Source organism: Phacochoerus africanus, chromosome X (assembly GCF_016906955.1).
Source record: "Phacochoerus africanus isolate WHEZ1 chromosome X, ROS_Pafr_v1, whole genome shotgun sequence".
Taxonomy (NCBI): domain Eukaryota; kingdom Metazoa; phylum Chordata; class Mammalia; order Artiodactyla; family Suidae; genus Phacochoerus; species Phacochoerus africanus.
In genome coordinates this window covers 128017495-128034827 of record NC_062560.1, presented here as the reverse complement: position 1 = coordinate 128034827, position 17333 = coordinate 128017495, and the positions used below count along the sequence as shown (strand labels likewise).

Sequence of the window (17333 nt, the reverse complement as noted above, 5' to 3'; positions counted from 1 at the left end):
GAAGGAAAGTGACTTGCTGAAGGTCACACAGCCAGCACAGGGCAAAGGCAGGGTTTTGCCTTGTGCCGGATGCTGCACTCTCACTCACTGCTCCCCAGCTATTCTGCCAGGCAGAGAGCCAAGGAAGCTTGGCCAGTGCCATTTCGGGGGCAGCAGGCACACCTGGGGCTCTCCCACAAGCCAGGTTCCCTGAGAAGGTATCAGAGGGAACTCAGCTTTGGGCTCGTCAGGAGTTATCCCCTCCCAACAAGAGGGGAGACATGAAACGAAACAAGGAACCGGGCCCCGTGCTGCATGGAGGGACAGCACTGGGGGAGATGGGGAACGGGGTGGGTGGTCTTGGCGCTGAGGGGTCAGGAGTCCAGAGCAAGGCTGGAGTCCAATGGAAAGAAAGACCCCGCCCTTGGGCATCCCTGTGGGTGGCACTCTTTCTCTTCCTCTCTGAGCCAGGGGAGGTGGGGCAGGGGTGCACTCGGGGTGGGGTGGGGGTGGGGGCTTCCTCAGGAGGGCCAGGTCTGGGGACAAGGCTGAGAAATACTCCTTTCCTACTCTGCCATAAACCAGCTTTCTCAGAGGTGCTGCAGGACCCAGGGTTTGGTTGAGTCCCTGCTCCCCAGGGAAACGGGCTCCTTCCAGGGTACAGCAAAGCCTGGACTTCTCAGGTAAGCAGGCAAACAGGAGCTGGGCATGGAGGGCTGATGGTGGATACCTGCCCTGTGCCCAGGACCAGCAGCTCACCAGGAAGCTACCCCGTAGGTGGCAAACACTTGGCTACTGCAGACATGAGGGAAGAAGCACACTTAGGCTGAGGGGCAATAACACGGCATGTGAGCTCATTTGGAATGAGGTCATTGCAGATGTAATTCATTCAGGTGAGGAAGAGCCCATGAAGAGACACAGGGAGAAGGCAGCCATCTACCTGCCGTGGAGAGAAATCATAATAGAAACCAAACCTGCTAACACTTAAGCTTGAACGTCCAGCCTCCAGAACTGGGAGACAGGACATTTGGTTATTTGAGGCCCCCAGTTTGTGGTACTTTGTTACTGCAGCTCTGGCTGCAGTGACCCATCAGTCACCAAGTCCCATCAATGCTGCCTTATTCAAAAGTGCTTACGGACCAAAGTCCAGAGAGGGGGGAGGTGAAGAGGAAGGGAGGGCATCGCATCCCGGGCAGAGATGCCCGCCTGCCTCCACCAGTCTGTGCTGCGGCAGGTGCTCCTGTCTCCCTCCTGCCACAGAAGAGGTGGCCCTGGGGACCAAGGTCACATACAAATGGTTGAGGGGCCTGACCGGGGGAGAAGAGTATGGACTGAGTGGCATGACAAGAGCTGGAACCGCCCCAGAGGCAGTGGCGCTCTCGGCAGGACTTAGTGTGATTCAGCTCAAAGTACAAGGAGGCATTGACTGCCTTTCTTCTGGAGACAAGAGCGCACCATTATCTGTCTGGACACTCTGGGGCTCAGAAATCAGGGCAAATCAGGGCCCCGCCTGGAGTGAGATCACCAGCACTCCGCCTGCTCCTGCCCTGCCACCCCACTACCAGGCCGTCCCACCTGACAGGCTCACAGGCCAGAGCCAGCTCCTGTCACCCACCTGGGCTCCCGAGTCCCGGCGGGGCTAGGCTGACTCGGTGTGCGCTCCATCCAAATGGCCGGAGACACGGTGGCTCGGCTGCCATCCCCACTGGCAGAGAAGGAGGTGGAGGACAGTGTTGGCAGGTTGAACTCAATCCACTTATGGGACAGCCTTAAACAAGCCTGAGAAGAGCAGGGCTAGTGCCCTGGCCGCAGACTCTCTCACATCCCACAGTTGGTACTTTTCTCAGGATGTTGTGGCTGCCACTGGGCTCAGTGGTACAAGGGTTAAGTTGACACAGACAAACCCCAGACAGACAAGAGTGAAGCACTCTCTTCCAGGAGGCCAAGCTGCTTTGCCCCTTTCAATCCTAGGACATCCAGCCAGACAAGGCTTTACGGATTTCTGTGCCCCAACCTGTCACTGGGCACACGGGGACACTGACCGGAGGGGAGGTGACCCGGCAGAGGTTCCACAGTGATGGAGCAGCAGGCAGGCAGTCACCAGGCCTGGGCGGAGATGAGCAATTGATTACCTGCTGGAGCCGGGAGGGGGTCTTGCCAGAGCAGGTGGGTCCTGGCTTTTCTCGGAAGGCCCATCCTCATCCACCACCTCGACCCTTTGGGCAAGAAGAGAAATAGATATCCCACCTGTCCTCACGGCACTTCTGCTTGCTGCCCCCGAGGGACGTGCGTGCTTTCAGTTTATGGCCTGACAGCTCTAGCTTAGGCTAAGGACAGCACACTGTCTGCCGGGAACTCGGGCGTGTGATCTTATTTGGAAATAGGGTCTTTGCAATCAATTTGTCATCGAGTTGAGATGAGGTCACGCTGGAATAAGGTGAATCCTAAATGCAATGAGTGAACAGACACGCAGAGCAAAAGTCATGTGACCATGGAGGCAGAGATAACGAGGGATGCGTCCGCAAGTCAAGCTGGGAGAGAAGCCTGGGATGGTTTCCCCCCAGAGCTTCCAGAAGGGACCAAGCCTGCCTACACCTTGATCTCGGGCTTTTATCGACGTCCAGAGCCAACAGAATTGGTTTCCAGGGCCGTATGTGTCACCACAGCCACCCAGGAGCTTCCCTGGCTTCCAAGCAGAAGCCGGCAGCCCCTCACGAGTCCCTCTGCTCAGGGCCACCTTCCCTCCTTTGCCGACACTTACCTCTTTGCCATGAACGGGGCCAGTGTCTCCTGGGTGGGGCTGCTGGAAGGAGGGAGAAAGCTGACGCGCTGGGCAGAACCCATGGACAAGGGACATCACTCTCCGAAGGTCCGGCTAGGAGGGCCCTGTCCACCCACCTCTCACCAGCCAGAGGAAGGCCTCAGCCCGAGGGGAAAGGAACTGGCCCAGAGCACGGAGCTGGGGGGTGGCTGAGCAGCCACAGACCAGGCCCTGCCGTGTCTCCTGCTGCGCAACTCACCCGGTGCTCTTCTTGGCTGCCGACAGAACGTACGAGTGCTCCCGCGAAGCTGTCTTCCTCAGCACGCTGCTTGCAGCCTCTGACCTGCGGTGGCCCGCGGAGGGGGAGGCAGGGAGAGCTTTGGGGACTTCCCCGACACCCCACACCAGGACCCCTGTCCCCGTGGACTCGGCCCTTTCCATTGCCTGTCTGCTGGACCTAAGTCACAGAGGGGCCGGCAGACGTTGGGAGATGCCTCGGTTTGGGACAAGGGGCCTGGGCACCTGTGCAGCCTGGCCTGTGCCCCAGGCACATGCATAAGGCTTCTCCCCGGGCCCCCGGAACTGCCTCTTGGGGTCCAACTTCCTCATCGCCTAGATTCTGCCCCCAGGGAAGATTCATGAGGATCCCCTGAACTGGCCCAGCCCTGAGCGGGTGGGGCTGGGACTCAAGAGATGCAGGCACCGGTACCTCCGTTTCTGCTCCTCAGAAGAGGAGGATGCCTCCTCCTCTCCAGCAGGCCCCGATGCTGAGCTGCGCCTGACGTTGTACGGTGCCCTGGGGACGGGAGAAGCAGCCCATATTTAGGCACAAACTGCCCAGAGCCGCTAGGCTGCCAGCCCAGCCCCGCCCGGAGGGGGGCGGAGGTAAGACCTGGCAAGAGGGCCATGACCCGTGATCCTTTATTCAGGCCCGCCAGCTCCTTTTACAAGCCTCCTACAGCCCCTTCTTTGCCTCTGATCAGAAGTGCAATGGGCACGCTGTCCAGCTTCCTGGGGCTTGTCACCCTCTGGCGGGCTCCAGGCCACCATGGCACCTGGCAGGGATGTGAGGGTCTGAGTCTATACTCACAGCTTCTTGTAATCCTCCGTGGTCATCTTGTAGCCAGAAGACGAGGGGCGGGGAGGCCCAGCCGGTGCGGCTTTCATCAGACCGGCAGCGCTGCAGAGGCAAGGAGTTCCCACGTGTCTACCCACAGGCCCCCTTTGCTTCCAGACCTGCCTACACGGCCCAGCGGGCAAGTGGCAGGTGGACGAGGAGATGCTCGTGGCCTTTCCTCTTGGCTCTCGTCCCTGCCAGACACTTAGAACATCTGCGCCACCCGGAGCAGGGCAGCCCCTCTGCCACAGGCCCAGGTTCAGCCTGATGCCACCTCAGCGTGCCAGGAAGAAGGTGGCCTAAAGCGGACAGATCGGCGCCGTCGATCAGCAAGTCAAGGCTGCAAGCCCCGCCCAGCCTCCTCCCTGCGCCTCTGGCCTGGCGACCCGGCTGGTCAGGACTAGCCCAAGAGCAAGGGCACTGGTAGTGGTCCAGGGCCCTACCTGAGGCAGGAAGGGAGCTGCCACCCACCACCCCCTCTGGCCTGACCTTCGCTCGGGCCCTCACCTTTTCGGAGCTCCGTTGGCCTTGGGGAAATGCTGCTGGGGCTGGGACGAGCTGTCGACGGGCTTGGTGAAAACTCCCCTAAGAAAGAGCCGGGGAGAAGAAGCCTGGTGGGCAGCCCTGGGAGAAGCCGGGGCGGGGCGGGGGGTGCAGTGGGCATGGGGAGGCGGGCAGGGTCCTGTCACCTACCGGATGATGTAGCCAGTGGGAGCCCTTGCGCTCGGGGACCTGCCAAGGGAAAGAAGGTATGAAGTGAAGCCTCGCTGGAAGGCCCAGACTGCCGAAAGTGGTTTGGTGGGCTGGTGTCCGAGTGCGGTCAGAGCAAGGGGAGCAAGAGTGGCTGGTTGCTTCCCAAGAGAGCCAGCCAGGCCTGCACCCCAGCCAGGGCCCCTGTCCCGCTCTGCCTGTCTCCATCACGCTCCCCGGGGAAGGTATCCATGGCTGACTCTTCCGGCCCCAGCTCACAGCATTAATACACAGCTGTCCCCACCAAAGTCTGGTTCCCCCGGGGCCTGCCAGACCCCAGTGCTCCCCTGAGCAAGAGCTGAACCCGCTAAGCCTGGCCATGGCTTGGTCAGGGCCTGGAAAATGTTACACTCCACGTGCTGGGCACCTCCCCGCCCCCGGGAGGGGGTCGGAGGACTCAGATGGGGAGTGTGGGCAACCAGGGCTGTGAGTTCTGGGCTCAGAGGCAGGAGATCTGGCGGATGGCTCCTCTGTGCAGGAAAAGAGAAGCTTGGGGCTGGAGTAGCAAGGGGGCAGCCTCTCGGAGGTGACCGGGTTGCAGGAACACTTGGGGGGACACTCAAGAAAGGAAGATCCCTTATCCCTCTTCCAGCCACACAAGCACTTTTGGCTGGAATACCCGTGGACGGGGGAGGCGCGACCATGACCTCTGGCCGTCCCAGGACACCCCCAAGAGAGAATGAGAGCCAAGATTTTGTAAGCTTCCAGGCCCCCTGCTCTTCCAGGCCCTGCGTCACAGCTCCCCAGGATGTGTTTTCCAAATATAGCCCCCAAGCAAAGCTCAGGGTGGGCAACGCACCCCCACAAGTAAACATACCCACCCCCCATGGGCAGACTCTCTGTGCCCAACACAGGACCCGGCGGGTAACAGGTGCTGAGTCACGGAGAGATTACAGGCGAGGCCAGAGTCCCCAGAGGCAGCCCGTGGGGCTAGCAGCGAACTTGGACCCTTCCCTTCCAGCCGGCTCTCTGAAGCAAGGCTCAAACCTCCATTCTGTGGCCCCCTAACCCTAAGCCTTTACTTCTCAGGAAAGAGATATGGGTAGAATGCACCCACGCTTCGGAGCCTCCCTGGACGCCGCTATGCAGAAGGCCTCCGAGTAGGCAGAGGATGGGCTGTTCCCCGCAGCCAGCTGTCACAATAGGTCATCTTGAACTTGGGAGACAGCTGGAGCAAGGGGCATGCAGCGGGACCTGGACCAGTGACTCCTGTGCTCCCTTCCCAGTGGGAAAGCCCATCCTTCCTGTAGGGTTCACATGACTCACTGTCCCCTGAGGACCTCAGGATGGGGCCCACCCTGCAGCTCTCTGGGCACCTTCTTACCTGGCTTTAGGGTCCTCCCCAGCTGATGAAAAGGATGTGGCACGGCTCCGGCCGGAGGGCAGCTCTCTGGGAAAAGAGGGAACACAAAAAAAAGTGGCTCCCAGGGTCCCAGGCAGGTGAGGGGGGCACGACACGCACCCTAGGAGCTTGGCCCGCTGTGCCCACGCCTTCCCTTCTCCTTCCCCGGCCTGGCTCCACACTCCCAGCCCCGGGTCCCCGTGGAGCACCACCCCACACCCTTCCCAGCCTCCGGGACTCACAGGGTGTGGCCCTCCGATTCATCCCGCTTGGTGATCCAGCTCTTGTCCCCCTTCAGTGTGGTTCGAACCTTCATCTGCTTGAGGACGTTATTGCGCTCCTCCTCGCCCGGGGGGAGGGCCTTCCCTGGCGGCGGCAAGGCCGGGCAGCCTCAGAAGGGGAGCCCAGCCCCGGGACCCCGGGACCCCGGGCCTCCTCTCCAGCCCTCCCAGCTCTGGGAGGAGGCAGGCCCTCGCCAAGCCTGGGACAAGAGAGTGCGCCCAGGCCTCACCTTTGCTGCTGCCCCTGAGAGCTGAGATACTCATGGCGCTGCTCGGCCGGTCCCTTCTCACTGGCTATTCAACAGGGCTCCTGGGGGCAGAGGCGAAGCACACGGATTGTCAGTTCATGCCTTTATAACGGCTCGGGGGTCAGCACGTGGCCCCTGGCACATGGAGACCATCCAGAGTTGGTGGCGTCCTGGCCAGAGACCCCTGCAGGGCTGTCATTTCCACCCACCATCTGCCCAGGGCTGCCGAGGGCAGCTCGCGACACGACAGGGGCTGCCAGGGGCTGTCTCTGGAAGGGGCAGAGAGCTGTCGAGATCTTGAGTGGGGCTGCCTCTGTGTCTTCGTTTATAAAATGCGAGTTTAAAGAGATGTCTACCCTTGGAGTTTCTGCTGTGGCTCAGCGATAACGAGCCCGACAAGTATCCATGAGGATGTGGGTTGCATCCCTGGCCCCTCTCAGATGTGGCTTGGGTCTGGCGTTGCTGTGGCTGTGGCTGTGGCTGGCAGCCGCAGCTCCGATTTGAGCCCTGGCCTGGGAACGTCCATATGCCATGGGTGCGGCCCCGAAAAGAAATAAAAAAGGAAAAGAAAAGGCTACATACTTGAGGGTGCTGTGAGGACCCAATGCATCAATGTCCCTGCAAGTGCCCAGCACCGCCTGGCACGGCAAAGGCGGCAGTGATGCTCAGCCTCTCCCAGCAAGGACACCATCGGCGGTCCTCAGTCCTGTGTGGTCTAGGAGGTGGCTCCACCTCCAGCTCCCAGTGGCCCTCTCCCTTCTTGCCCTGCCCTCCAGCATGGTCTCCTCGCTGCCCTTCTGTGGCCAGTGAGGGGGGGGTCTCTGAGGTCGTCCCAGCGCCACGAGGGGCTGAGGTGAGTAAGCTGACGCTCCAGGAGGGCACTGGCCCATCGTGGGTCTAGTTGCAGCACTGACCCACCACCGCCGCTGGTCCCTTGGGCCTCAAGAGAGGGGCTGGAGGCTTTCGGAAGTGGGTGTGATGGGAGACAGAGGCCCTGGCGCTGCCAGCATGGTCCTAAGCCCATTGGCCACCCTCTTTGGGGCCTGCCACCTTCTGGGCCCCTCCGGGACCAGGCCACGAGCAGCCGGGCCCTGCTGCCAGCTGGCACATCCTGGACATGTTTCCGCGGAGGTCAGGGGCGGGGGGCCCAGGGAAAACCAAATTCGTCATGTCAGCAAGAGCTGGATTGCCCATAAGCTGCACCGAAGGCGCGGCCCAGGAGGCGCAAGCCCACTCACTGTGTGCCAGGAACGGCACCTCATCACTGCGAAGGGGAGCCCTGTGGGCGCAGCCCCTGCACCAGCTGCCACGGCAGAGTTCCACCAAGCACTGCTCGCTCCACAGGTGACCTTGAACTAAGCTGTCCAATTGGCCCATCCCAGCAGCCCCTGGACTGGCCCCACTGGGCCACCTGAGATCTTGGCCCCTCCGCCTCCTGGCGCTGCTGACTGACTGTGAGGCCTCAGCTCGGGACCTCCTACGACTCGGTCTGGAGCTCATCGGTTTCCCCTTGACCAGCCCGTTGGCCGCGCTGCCTAGAAGTTTTCTGGCAAGAGACTCAGGGCTTATTGTCCCAGCTCAGCTGGCAAAGAGCAGGGCTGATGCTGCGTTTCAGAAGCCAGATGTCTTTTCTGATGGGACAATAAATCTGACTCAGGAAGGCAGCTCCTTAGGACAAAGAGACACGAGGTTTGAATCTATGTCCCAGCTGGACAGCTGGCTTCTCCCCCCACTTCATCATGTCCCCTCCCCTCTCCCCCACAGCCTTGGTTCAGACCACAGTCCCTTCTGACCTCCTCCTCGGCCCAGCGGCTTCATCTGTGTCTCCTTGGCCCACATCAGCCCTCGCTTCGCACTCACAGGGGACCATAATGCGCCTCCACTTATGCCCGCGAGCCGGAGGCTGGCCAGACTCGTGACCTTAGCAAATACCACCATCGCTCCTTGGACCCAGGTCTCCTCTCAGACCCACCAGGCCGCCCCCCTCATCTGACCCTTCACAGAGAGCAGGGCAGGGCAGCTGAGTCACCACTGCAGCCTCTCCTAAGGAGACAAATGCACAGGTAGAACACCGTACACACCTGGGTGTCACCCCAGTGTTGAGTATGACGGCGAAAATTGGGCAAAAATCAAACTTCCCCATAGTTGCATTTGAACATATTATGACCCCCATGTCGATATAGGTGATATTCAACAAGGCTTCCTCCTGGCAGGGCACCCCCAAGCCAGAGCATGTGTGACTCCCTGGAATTTGGTGCTGCTTCTGTCCCATGCTGTGGCTTGGGGGTCTGGATTCTGGTGGATGGCCTTGACTCCCAAATGGCCCCGGCCCACTTCTACCTCGATAGGGAAATCTTGTGATTCCTTAGGCACCGTCACGTCCCCCTGCCCAAGGGCCTGGCCTGGGCCACCAAAGGAACAGGTAGCTTATCTGCCACCTTCCACCTCAGCTATCCGTCACTAGACAAGACCCCTACACTCGGACGACACCAGCCTGGCTCAGGACCAAGTCCAAGTCCTCCTGAGCAGGCCAGGCCACCCTCCTTGCCTCTGAGCCCCTGCTCTCTCTGAGCTCTTCCATTCGCCTGCGCTTGTCTCTTGGGGCAGGCGAGGAGAGTGTTCCTGGTAGGACTGGCTGGGGGACCTGGGAACAGGCCCTCCCTGATTCGGATGGCTGCCCAGCACCTCCCTGCTGCCAAAGCCTCGCAAGGCTGCCCAACAACCTCCCAGGGAAAGGGCTTCCGGCCCTGATTGGATAGAGAGGTGCGATGAGCCAATGGGGGCGGGGGGGCACAGAGCCTGTGGTCCCCTGGCCACCGCAGGCCTGGTGGCGTCAGTGGCCGTCAGCGAGTGGAGTCAGGGCTGCTGCAGAGGAGCTGATGCGGGCAGGCCAGCAGGCTGAGGGAACTGGGAGCGCCGGCAGACACTGCCGCAAACACTCGGCTGCTGTGTGAGGGGACGGAGATGGAGAGAGACACGGCCCTCACTCTGGTGCTGCTGCTACCCCTTCCCCGGCTCCCCCCGGCACAGCTGGGATGGGCTGGCTTCTTCCAGACAACTGGAAGGACACCAAGGTGGGGCGAGGCAGGGAACCTGTGAACCCACGCAGCCCAGCCCCGGGTCCCTGCCTGGAATCTTCGAGGCTTGTGTGAAAGGAGACAGCAGCCTGAGTGATGGCCCTTCTGGATGGCAGGGAGATGGGAGGGGTGCTGGATGCCAGGCAGGGACCTCCTCGGTAAACTGGGAGGGCAAAGGAACAAAACACCTTTCGCCTTGCCTTCCAGGAGCACAGAACGTTGTTTCACACGAAGGAGCTGCAGCCAGAGGGCACGGGTGTTGGGGCTTGTCTGCATGTGTGTGTGCTGGGCGCTGGCCACCACCAGCCCAAGAGCCGGGGGCAGGGCTTCTTCCCCCGGGGAGGAGCTGCAGCTCCCTGCACCCACGGAGCTGACAGCAAGCCCGGCTGTCTCACCTCTACGCACCTTCCGCGGGGCCCCATCTCTGGCCAACAGGGATTAGGAGCGATTCTGTCTCTGGGAACCAGAGCCCCCAGCTCGGCTCTGAGTGGACCCCTTAAGTGTGGGTCAGGAGTCACAGTGCGGAAGCAGCGGGACCGGGCCAGAGGGCACAGCCTAGAGTGCGACCCAGGCAGCCACACCCAGCAATCAAATACAGTTGTGTCAAGGACATCTGGATAAAGCCCTTGCAGCTTTGGGCCACCCCGGGCAGGGGCCGGTGGCTGGGCCCAGCTCAGACCACATTTTGGTACAGTGCTGTCTGCGAGCATTTTTCATGGGGCTCCGGGGCACGAACAGAGGCAGAGCCTCTGCCAGTTCAGCAGAAACATAGGTGCTGCGATCTGGGGCAGCGGAGACAGGTGGACCCAGCCAGTTCTCACCCTTACAGCTGCCAGGGGTCTCAGAGAAGACAGCTGGCCTGGCAGGAAGGAGATGCCTTTTTCCTACAGGGCCTTGGAGGAAACGGCTGCCCACCATTGGAAAACAAAACTGCAAGGGGGACCCTGGCTGTCATGCCGGTCCCCTCTGGCCCTCCTATGACAAATAGGCGGAGGCTCCCGGATGCCAGAGCCCACGGAGCTCCCCTGGCCTGAGTCTCTCCATGGCTCCCTCCTGCCCCGATTCAACCTGGGAGCTGCCACCCTCAGCAAGAACGGGGTGAGAGGACGGCAGTGAGGACACTGGGCATGCCCCTCCCAGGCCACGGCCCCCTCACCTGTTCGACAGCTCCACCCACTGGAAGACTGGCCCTGGTGAGGGGGGATCCAGGCGTGGGGGTGGGGCTCGTGCCCATGTTCCCTTTGCACAAAGTGCCTCCAGTGGCCCCGGCATCGGGGAGCAGACTCACGGAAAAGTCACCTGGTCCTCTTGGGGTGTCTTTCAAGCAAATGCCTTTGAGCTTCAGTATAAGGGTCCTGGGAGAGGCAGTCTGGGTTACCAGGGGACTGGTGACACCGAGGTAGTCAAAGCCGGAAGGGGCGGCAGAAACAAGCCGGCCAGGCCCACTACCTGTCGTTTGGGAGAGGTCTGTGTCAGGGTTCGAGTCCTGGTTCTGCCCGAAAAAGTCCCTGGGCATGTCACTTACCTTCCCTGGCTGAAGATGAAGTCCCAGTCACAAAGTGTTCCCTGACCCTTGCCCCTGTCCTTCCTCTGCAACATCCCCAGAGGTCAAAGGCCCAGCATCTCAGGGAGGCCCGGGTTGCATGCAGGCTCCCCCAGGAAGCTGCAGCCGGAGGTGCAAGCAGGAGCTGGCGCGTAGGCCACACGCCGGGCTGAGAAAGGCCTGGACCCAGACGAACGACGCTGAGGCCCGAGGCGGGACGTGGCATGGGGTATGAGGGGGCTGGGGACGCTGAGAGTCAAGGAGCATGACCTCCACCCTCTGTTCGGGGACCCTCATCTGCTCCCTTCTCTAGGCATGCACTTGGTCGACTAAGTTTGAACCCGGGCCAAGCTAAGCTGGCCCTGAGTCAGCGACCTGGTTCAAAAGGTTCCCCAGCAGTCTCCTGAGAGCAGGTCTCATGAATGAGGACACCCTGGTTCCCGGGAGGGTTGCAGCAGGGGCTCCGGGGAGCCAGGCGCGCTCAGATGGATGGCTGAGCATCCGGGTCACACCCAAGCCCCCCAGTTGGCTGCTCAGCACACAGCTCCCAGGAGCCCTGGTGCTCCAGTCCCAGGGCTCCAGCCCGGAAGCCAAGGGGTGGCAGGAAGGAGGCGCGCCACGTGGAAAAAAAAGAGCTGGAGGGGACTTGGGTTGCACATGGGGAAACTGTAATACGGGGGAGAAAACACATGGACGGGGCGAAGTATTTGTAAATGTGCTTTACAGGTAAATGACTTCTGCATGAAAGTCTGGAATTTCACCTCCTCTCATCCCACCCCGCAGCCCCCAGAATGGAGACGTCTCGGCGTCAGCGCTGGAGGGGCCCTGGTGGGCAGACGTCTGAGGTGGGTCAGCTCCTTCCGGGCAGCAGGCGCCTTGAGCCCCAAGGGTGCAAAGCGAGCCGTGGCCATCCAGCCACTCATCCCTCCCAAGGGGCTGGGATTCAGCCGAGGTCTCCTGCGCCAGCTTTCCAGCTCTCAGCAGGCCAGATACAAGCAACTGCTTGGGCCACCTGGGCCACTTCAGAGGTGGCTTGGCCTCAAGGGCCAGCAAGGGTGTCTTGGCAGGACTCTCTGAGCTGTCTCTATGGAGGCCAGGGGCCTGGGTGAGGTCGACTCGCTGAGGACAGCAGGGCCCGCTAGTGGGACCCCTTGCCACGGCCACCTACGTGAGCTACTCCCACGATTCCCAGGGCCACCGCCTCCCCACTGAGCCATGAGAAGGAGCCTGGGCTGGCTCTGTCCTCTCACCTCATCCCTGACTAACACCGGCCACAGCTAATTCCTTTTGTCCTAGTCACCGGTGATGGATGACAAGTGAGGCTGTCTTCCCTGTCCCCTCCCTTCACGCCTTCCGGTCCACCCCAGGCCCAAGGTTCCCTGAGCTCCGCCTTTCGCTCTCATCACTGTCCTCATTTTAGGGGTGAGAATACGGAGACCCAGAGAGGAGAAAGCGTTTGCCCAAGGCCACATTTTCGTTGATTCCATAACATTTAGAGAAAGCTGAAGCCAGGCTGGGTACATGCCCTCCTGAAAGAATGAGTAGGAGCTCGCTGGGCAGAAGGGATGAGGCAAGTCCTGGTTTGGGGTCTGGTTTGGTTTGGTTTTCACACTTAAACCGGGCGCTGCCATTCTTGGGATCCTTGCACCTGCTGTCTGCATGGCAACCTTTTTGCCACATCAGGCTCTCCGGGCAATTGACCTCATCATCCGAAGGTGATGTGCTGAGCCAGTGATCGCAGGAACCGGACCAAGGGTGCCGGACCGAGCGCCCTAGGGATGCCCCCAGATGGGGCCAAGGCCAGGGACTGCCGGCGACAACCAGACCCAGACCCAGACCCAGAGTGTGGCCAGAGACCCGCACAGCCACCTCGGCAGCCACCACCCGTGGCTCCAGCTCTGGCTCGCTCTTGAAATGGGAAGTGAGCACACTCTCCACGGGAAAAGCCTAAGCAGGATTTCTGAGGTCAGCCTCTGGGCCCCTCTGGCATCCAGGTCCCCTGGGATGTGTGCTTAACTTGCAGATTCCTGAACGCCCAGATTAGAAGGACACTCACAGGGCCTCTTGTCATTTCGGTTTCCAGTCCCTTCTCCGCCCGGCCCTGCCCCTCCCGCTCTCCTACCCCCGCCCCTCTCAGTCATCAGATACGTAGGCCCCCCTCCTAATGCTCACACCCGAGCGCTGACGGACTTCCTCCCAGTGCCTCAGTTTCCCTTTGGAAAAAATGAGATGACACCAGCCCAGCCCGCCTCCTGACCCTGACCCTGGCACGGGCACTCGTCACTGGAAGGTGACTGGCCCATGTCAACTTCCCTGTCCCTGAAGAAAACTATCCGGCATGTTAATGGGTGATGGAGGGAGTTCTTTGGCCCATTCCTGCCACTTTTCTCTGAGTTTTAAGTTCATCCACAATAAAACAAAAGCAAAAGCTGTGAAAACTGTACAAGAAAGTGAATCCAGTTTTAGTAAGCATCCAGAAAAGACCCAAGAATTAAGTGTTCCGTGGCAAATCGTTTAACTGCCTCGTCTATGCGTCAGAGACTTAGCAGGGACCTTTAAACTGTTTCCTCAGGTGCACAGCCCATGTCCCCGCCAGCCTGGCCCCAACCTCACCCCTGGCTACCACAGCCCCTGAGGAGGGCACTGTCACTGCTCTGGGCTCAGCTGACAGCCTTGGCTTCCGACTCCCTTCTGTACAGGTAACAAACCCGGGGCCTCCAGAGCTTTCGTGCTGTGCCCAGATTTGCACAACTAGACTGTGGCCAAGCTGAGCTCTCACCCGAGTCTGACCTGCGAGCCACTTTCCCACTGCTAGGCTGTAAAAGTGCCTCCATGTCCCACTGCACTCGCGACAACCGGCCACCTCCCGGCGCCACTTCACAACACGCAGAAGCAGTGATGCCAACCTCTCCTGAATGTCACTCTCAGGCACATGGGTCCCTGGGTGGCTGCCCTTGTCCTGGCATCAGCCAGCTCTTCACGAACCCAGCAAAATGAATGCAGAATCCCTGATGGATCCCAACCTTTGGGGCCCAAAGATCCGGAGCGCCATGAAAAGCAGCTCTCCTCTCTGCCAGCCATGGTCCTGTCAGATGCCAGGAGGGCCTGGCAGTGGGGGGAGGCCGCCTCACTCAGCAAGCTGAAAGCAAGCTGGTGTTATGCATGAGCTGGCACCTTATGAGCTGTGGCTTGAAGCAAAACCCAGACCAAAGGGATCGGCCAGCCGTGGAGGCTGCGTGGGGAAGGCAGGCTCCCAGCTTCCAGGACAGCTCAGGGACTGGGTGTTGGTGCCTACGGTGGCCAGGTCCTGGGCCCGCTGCTGTTGGCCCAGAGTCTCTGCCCTGCCGGATCTTAGGAGGCCATGGGCACTAAGCAGAAATGCAAGGCAGGTTGCAGGAGGCTGAGGCCAAGTGCCGGCTGCTCCTGGGGTCCCCGCCCTCAGGTGCGGGCTCCCTGTCTAGAATCTGGACCTGAGTTGAAGAGGACATGAGGTGGATAATTTTTTTTTTTTTTTTTTTTGCTTTTTAGGGCCGCACCCATGGCATACGGAGGTTCCCAGGCTAGGGGTCAAATCCTACGCGATAGCCACAGCAAAGTAGCATCTGAGCTGCGTCTGCGACCTGCACCACAGCTCATGGCGATGCTGGATCCTTCACCCACTGAGCGAGGCCAGGGATCCAACCTGCGCCCTCATGGATCCTAGTCGGGTTCGTTAACCGCTGCGCCACGACGGGAGCTCCGTGAGGTGGATGATGTTGAAGCAGGTGCCAGGTCCTTACTGAGTGGCCTGTCTCTCTCCCCAACTAGACTGTTGCTCCTTGGGGCAAGGCTTGCATCTGACTTCTCTCCAGGCCCCGCTGCCTCGCTCTGGGGCTTAAGAAGAACCGGCAAGGGGGAGGCGAGACTTAAGCAGCCCCAAGGAATGTGCGGGCCTTGACCTGGCAGCTCCTGAGCTCCTCCTCCAGCTTCCAAACCCTCCTCCTCCGGGAGGTTTCTTCTGACCTTCCCAGCCAGGCCTGCTCCCCCACTCCAGGCTCCCACAGCCCCCTGCCCGTCTATGCCACTCAGAGCTTCAGCACTCGATGGGGTCCTGGGCCCCCTCTGTGGCTGACTTGGGAGTGTCCAGCGGGTGGCAGTGAGCAGATCTGGAGCAGGTGCCGTGGGCCTGGCCCTGCGCTGGGTGCCTTTCATCGGCTCCACACGGTTGACCATAGAGCTCTCAGCCAGGCTCCGGCTTCTGGAGACCAGGCCGGGAAAGTGCTGGGAATGGATGGGAAGCAGTGGGAGGGCAGGTGAGGTGGATCTGCTCCTTCCTATCCTGGGGTGGCCCAGGAGTGATGAGGTGAACGGCACAGGTACCAAGGCCGACCAGCATCTATGTCCCGGCCGCTTGCTTCTAAGTGGTGAGCAGGGCTTCTGAGAGGCCCCTGATTTTTTGGATGAGGTGGTGGAGACCCTGGGAAGGTAGTACCCTCCCGCCTCCCCCGCTGCCTTCCGCAGAGCTCTAAGTGAGCTGGCGAGGAGGGAGCGGGTACCCAGAGCCCCTTCCCACTGGCCAGACCTGTTGGCCCATGGGACCCTGCTCTCTGTCCCCAGCCAGGAACCACAAACGAAAGTCCAAAAGACCACGATGCCCAGGCACGACCGGGTCCAGGTGCCAGAGGCCTGACCCACGGCCGGGTGTGTCGTGAGGGGCTCTCTCTCAGGGTTGGCAGAGTGGGCCTGAGATGTGGCTGTGCTGCTTTGCACGATGTTAAGACTCCTGCACCTCAGATGTCCCCCGGCCAGGCACCGGCGCCACAGGCCTCCTTGGAGCCCCCAGCCAGCAGCCCCGGGTCCGAAGGAGGGGAGAGACAGAGGAGCTGAGCTTTGGGTCTCTTTCCAAGGCAGAGGCGTCACTCTGCCCTTCCAAAGAGGACAAGGCTGTTGTTGGCTCCCCTACCCTCATAACACAATCCAGCCTCAGAGCCCGCTCACTGCTGATCCCGGCGATAACACCCGGCGGCGCTGGATTTGGCGCCTTCTGTCTGAGCAGCTCCCTTCCCAGCGGCCCTTCAGGAGACGTGCCCTGTGCCCGGCACATGCTCCCCACAGGCAGCCCGTGAGCCTCCGGTTCTGGGTCTCAGTCTGCTCGTCTACAAAATGGACACCGGGAGAACGAGCCCATCTGAGTCCTTGACTCTTGACGCCTGCAATCAATTCTCAGAGCACCCCGGCCCCGGGTCATTTACTAACAATCAAATCCTCTCTTCTAGAAAGAATGAGGTCGGAGGGACCAGGCCAGCCTTCTGTGCCTCTCTCCTTAGCCTTTTTGCTCCCAGGAAAAATCAGGAACCCAAGTACCCTGCCTCGCCCGGCGAAAGCCCAGTTGGGATGCTTAGAGAGGGTGAGGCTTGTCGATGGGGCGACGGAGGCCCTGAGTTCCCCCCGCTGACCCTGCCGGGCCGCGCCGACGGCCACTCGACAGCCCTACCTGGCGCAGGTGCCCGGCTCGCGGGGCGGGCGCGGGGCGCGGGCTCCCTCAGGTGGGCAGCGCCGGCCGGGCCGGGCCGGGGAGCGGACGCGGGGCGCGGGGCGCGGGGCGCGGCGGGGAGCGCGCAGGGCGGCGAGGAGGCGCGGACTGGGCTCCGCCCGCAGGAGAACAAACAGGTTTTCTCCTGCGCCCGGAGCCTCGCCCCTCGCCCCTCCCCTCGGCCGGCCCCCTTCCTCTGCCCTCTCCTGGGGTAGGTAGATGCGCCTGGCACATTCCGCACATTCTCCCGCCAGGGTCCTCGGTCCGCCCGCCCCTTCCCGGCCCCGCCCCGCCGGGCTGCTGGAGAAATCAAGGCCGGGGCTCCCCTCTCCGAGCCCGGGGCGAGCTCTAGAAGGCGCTGCCGCGGTGGAACACTTCCAGGCAAATTCCTGGGGGCTCGCGCGCGGCCCGGGACTGGGAGGCCTCCGCCACGTGAAGGGCCCGGGCTGCCTCGTTGCGCCCCTGCCCGCGCCCGACGCGCTCTGGCCCCCGCTCGGGGCCAATGACTTGCACAGATGCTGCGGGTTAATTCTGTGGAGACCTCCTGTTCCTAGATCCATTTTACAGACGGAGATCCCAGACAGGGGCGGGGAGGGGCGCGGGGGGCTGTCGGCTGAGATCATGCAGGAAGTCCCGGAGGCCGGGAAGGAGAAGAAAGTGAGAGAGCCTGCCGCCCCGGCCGCGCCTGCGACGTTCTCACTCTGGAAAGCCTTCCCGCGGCGA

The 17333-nt window shown here is 61.4% G+C and overlaps 1 protein-coding gene across 7 annotated transcripts in view; it reads right to left on the bottom strand.

Annotated features, from left to right (window-relative positions):
- ZNF185 (zinc finger protein 185 with LIM domain) overlaps positions 1 to 16638 on the bottom strand; it is a 44669-nt gene extending 28031 nt beyond the window's left edge. For 3 of the 7 annotated variants that reach the window (XM_047764068.1, XM_047764070.1, XM_047764071.1), the window contains exons 1-12: positions 16572 to 16638; positions 6461 to 6540; positions 6192 to 6315; positions 5932 to 5997; positions 4551 to 4589; positions 4365 to 4442; positions 3831 to 3920; positions 3450 to 3536; positions 3000 to 3083; positions 2741 to 2782; positions 2112 to 2195; positions 1595 to 1684 (exon numbers count right to left, since the gene is read on the bottom strand). In XM_047764068.1, the coding sequence (XP_047620024.1) occupies positions 1595 to 1684; positions 2112 to 2195; positions 2741 to 2782; positions 3000 to 3083; positions 3450 to 3536; positions 3831 to 3920; positions 4365 to 4442; positions 4551 to 4589; positions 5932 to 5997; positions 6192 to 6315; positions 6461 to 6494 (818 nt within the window). In that variant the 5' untranslated portion in view covers positions 6495 to 6540; positions 16572 to 16638. The remainder of the gene's footprint in view (positions 1 to 1594; positions 1685 to 2111; positions 2196 to 2740; positions 2783 to 2999; positions 3084 to 3449; positions 3537 to 3830; positions 3921 to 4364; positions 4443 to 4550; positions 4590 to 5931; positions 5998 to 6191; positions 6316 to 6460; positions 6541 to 16571) is intronic. The other 4 variants (XM_047764069.1, XM_047764072.1, XM_047764073.1 and 1 more) reach the window with 3 other exon arrangements.
- Between the last annotated feature and the right edge of the window lie 695 nt (positions 16639 to 17333).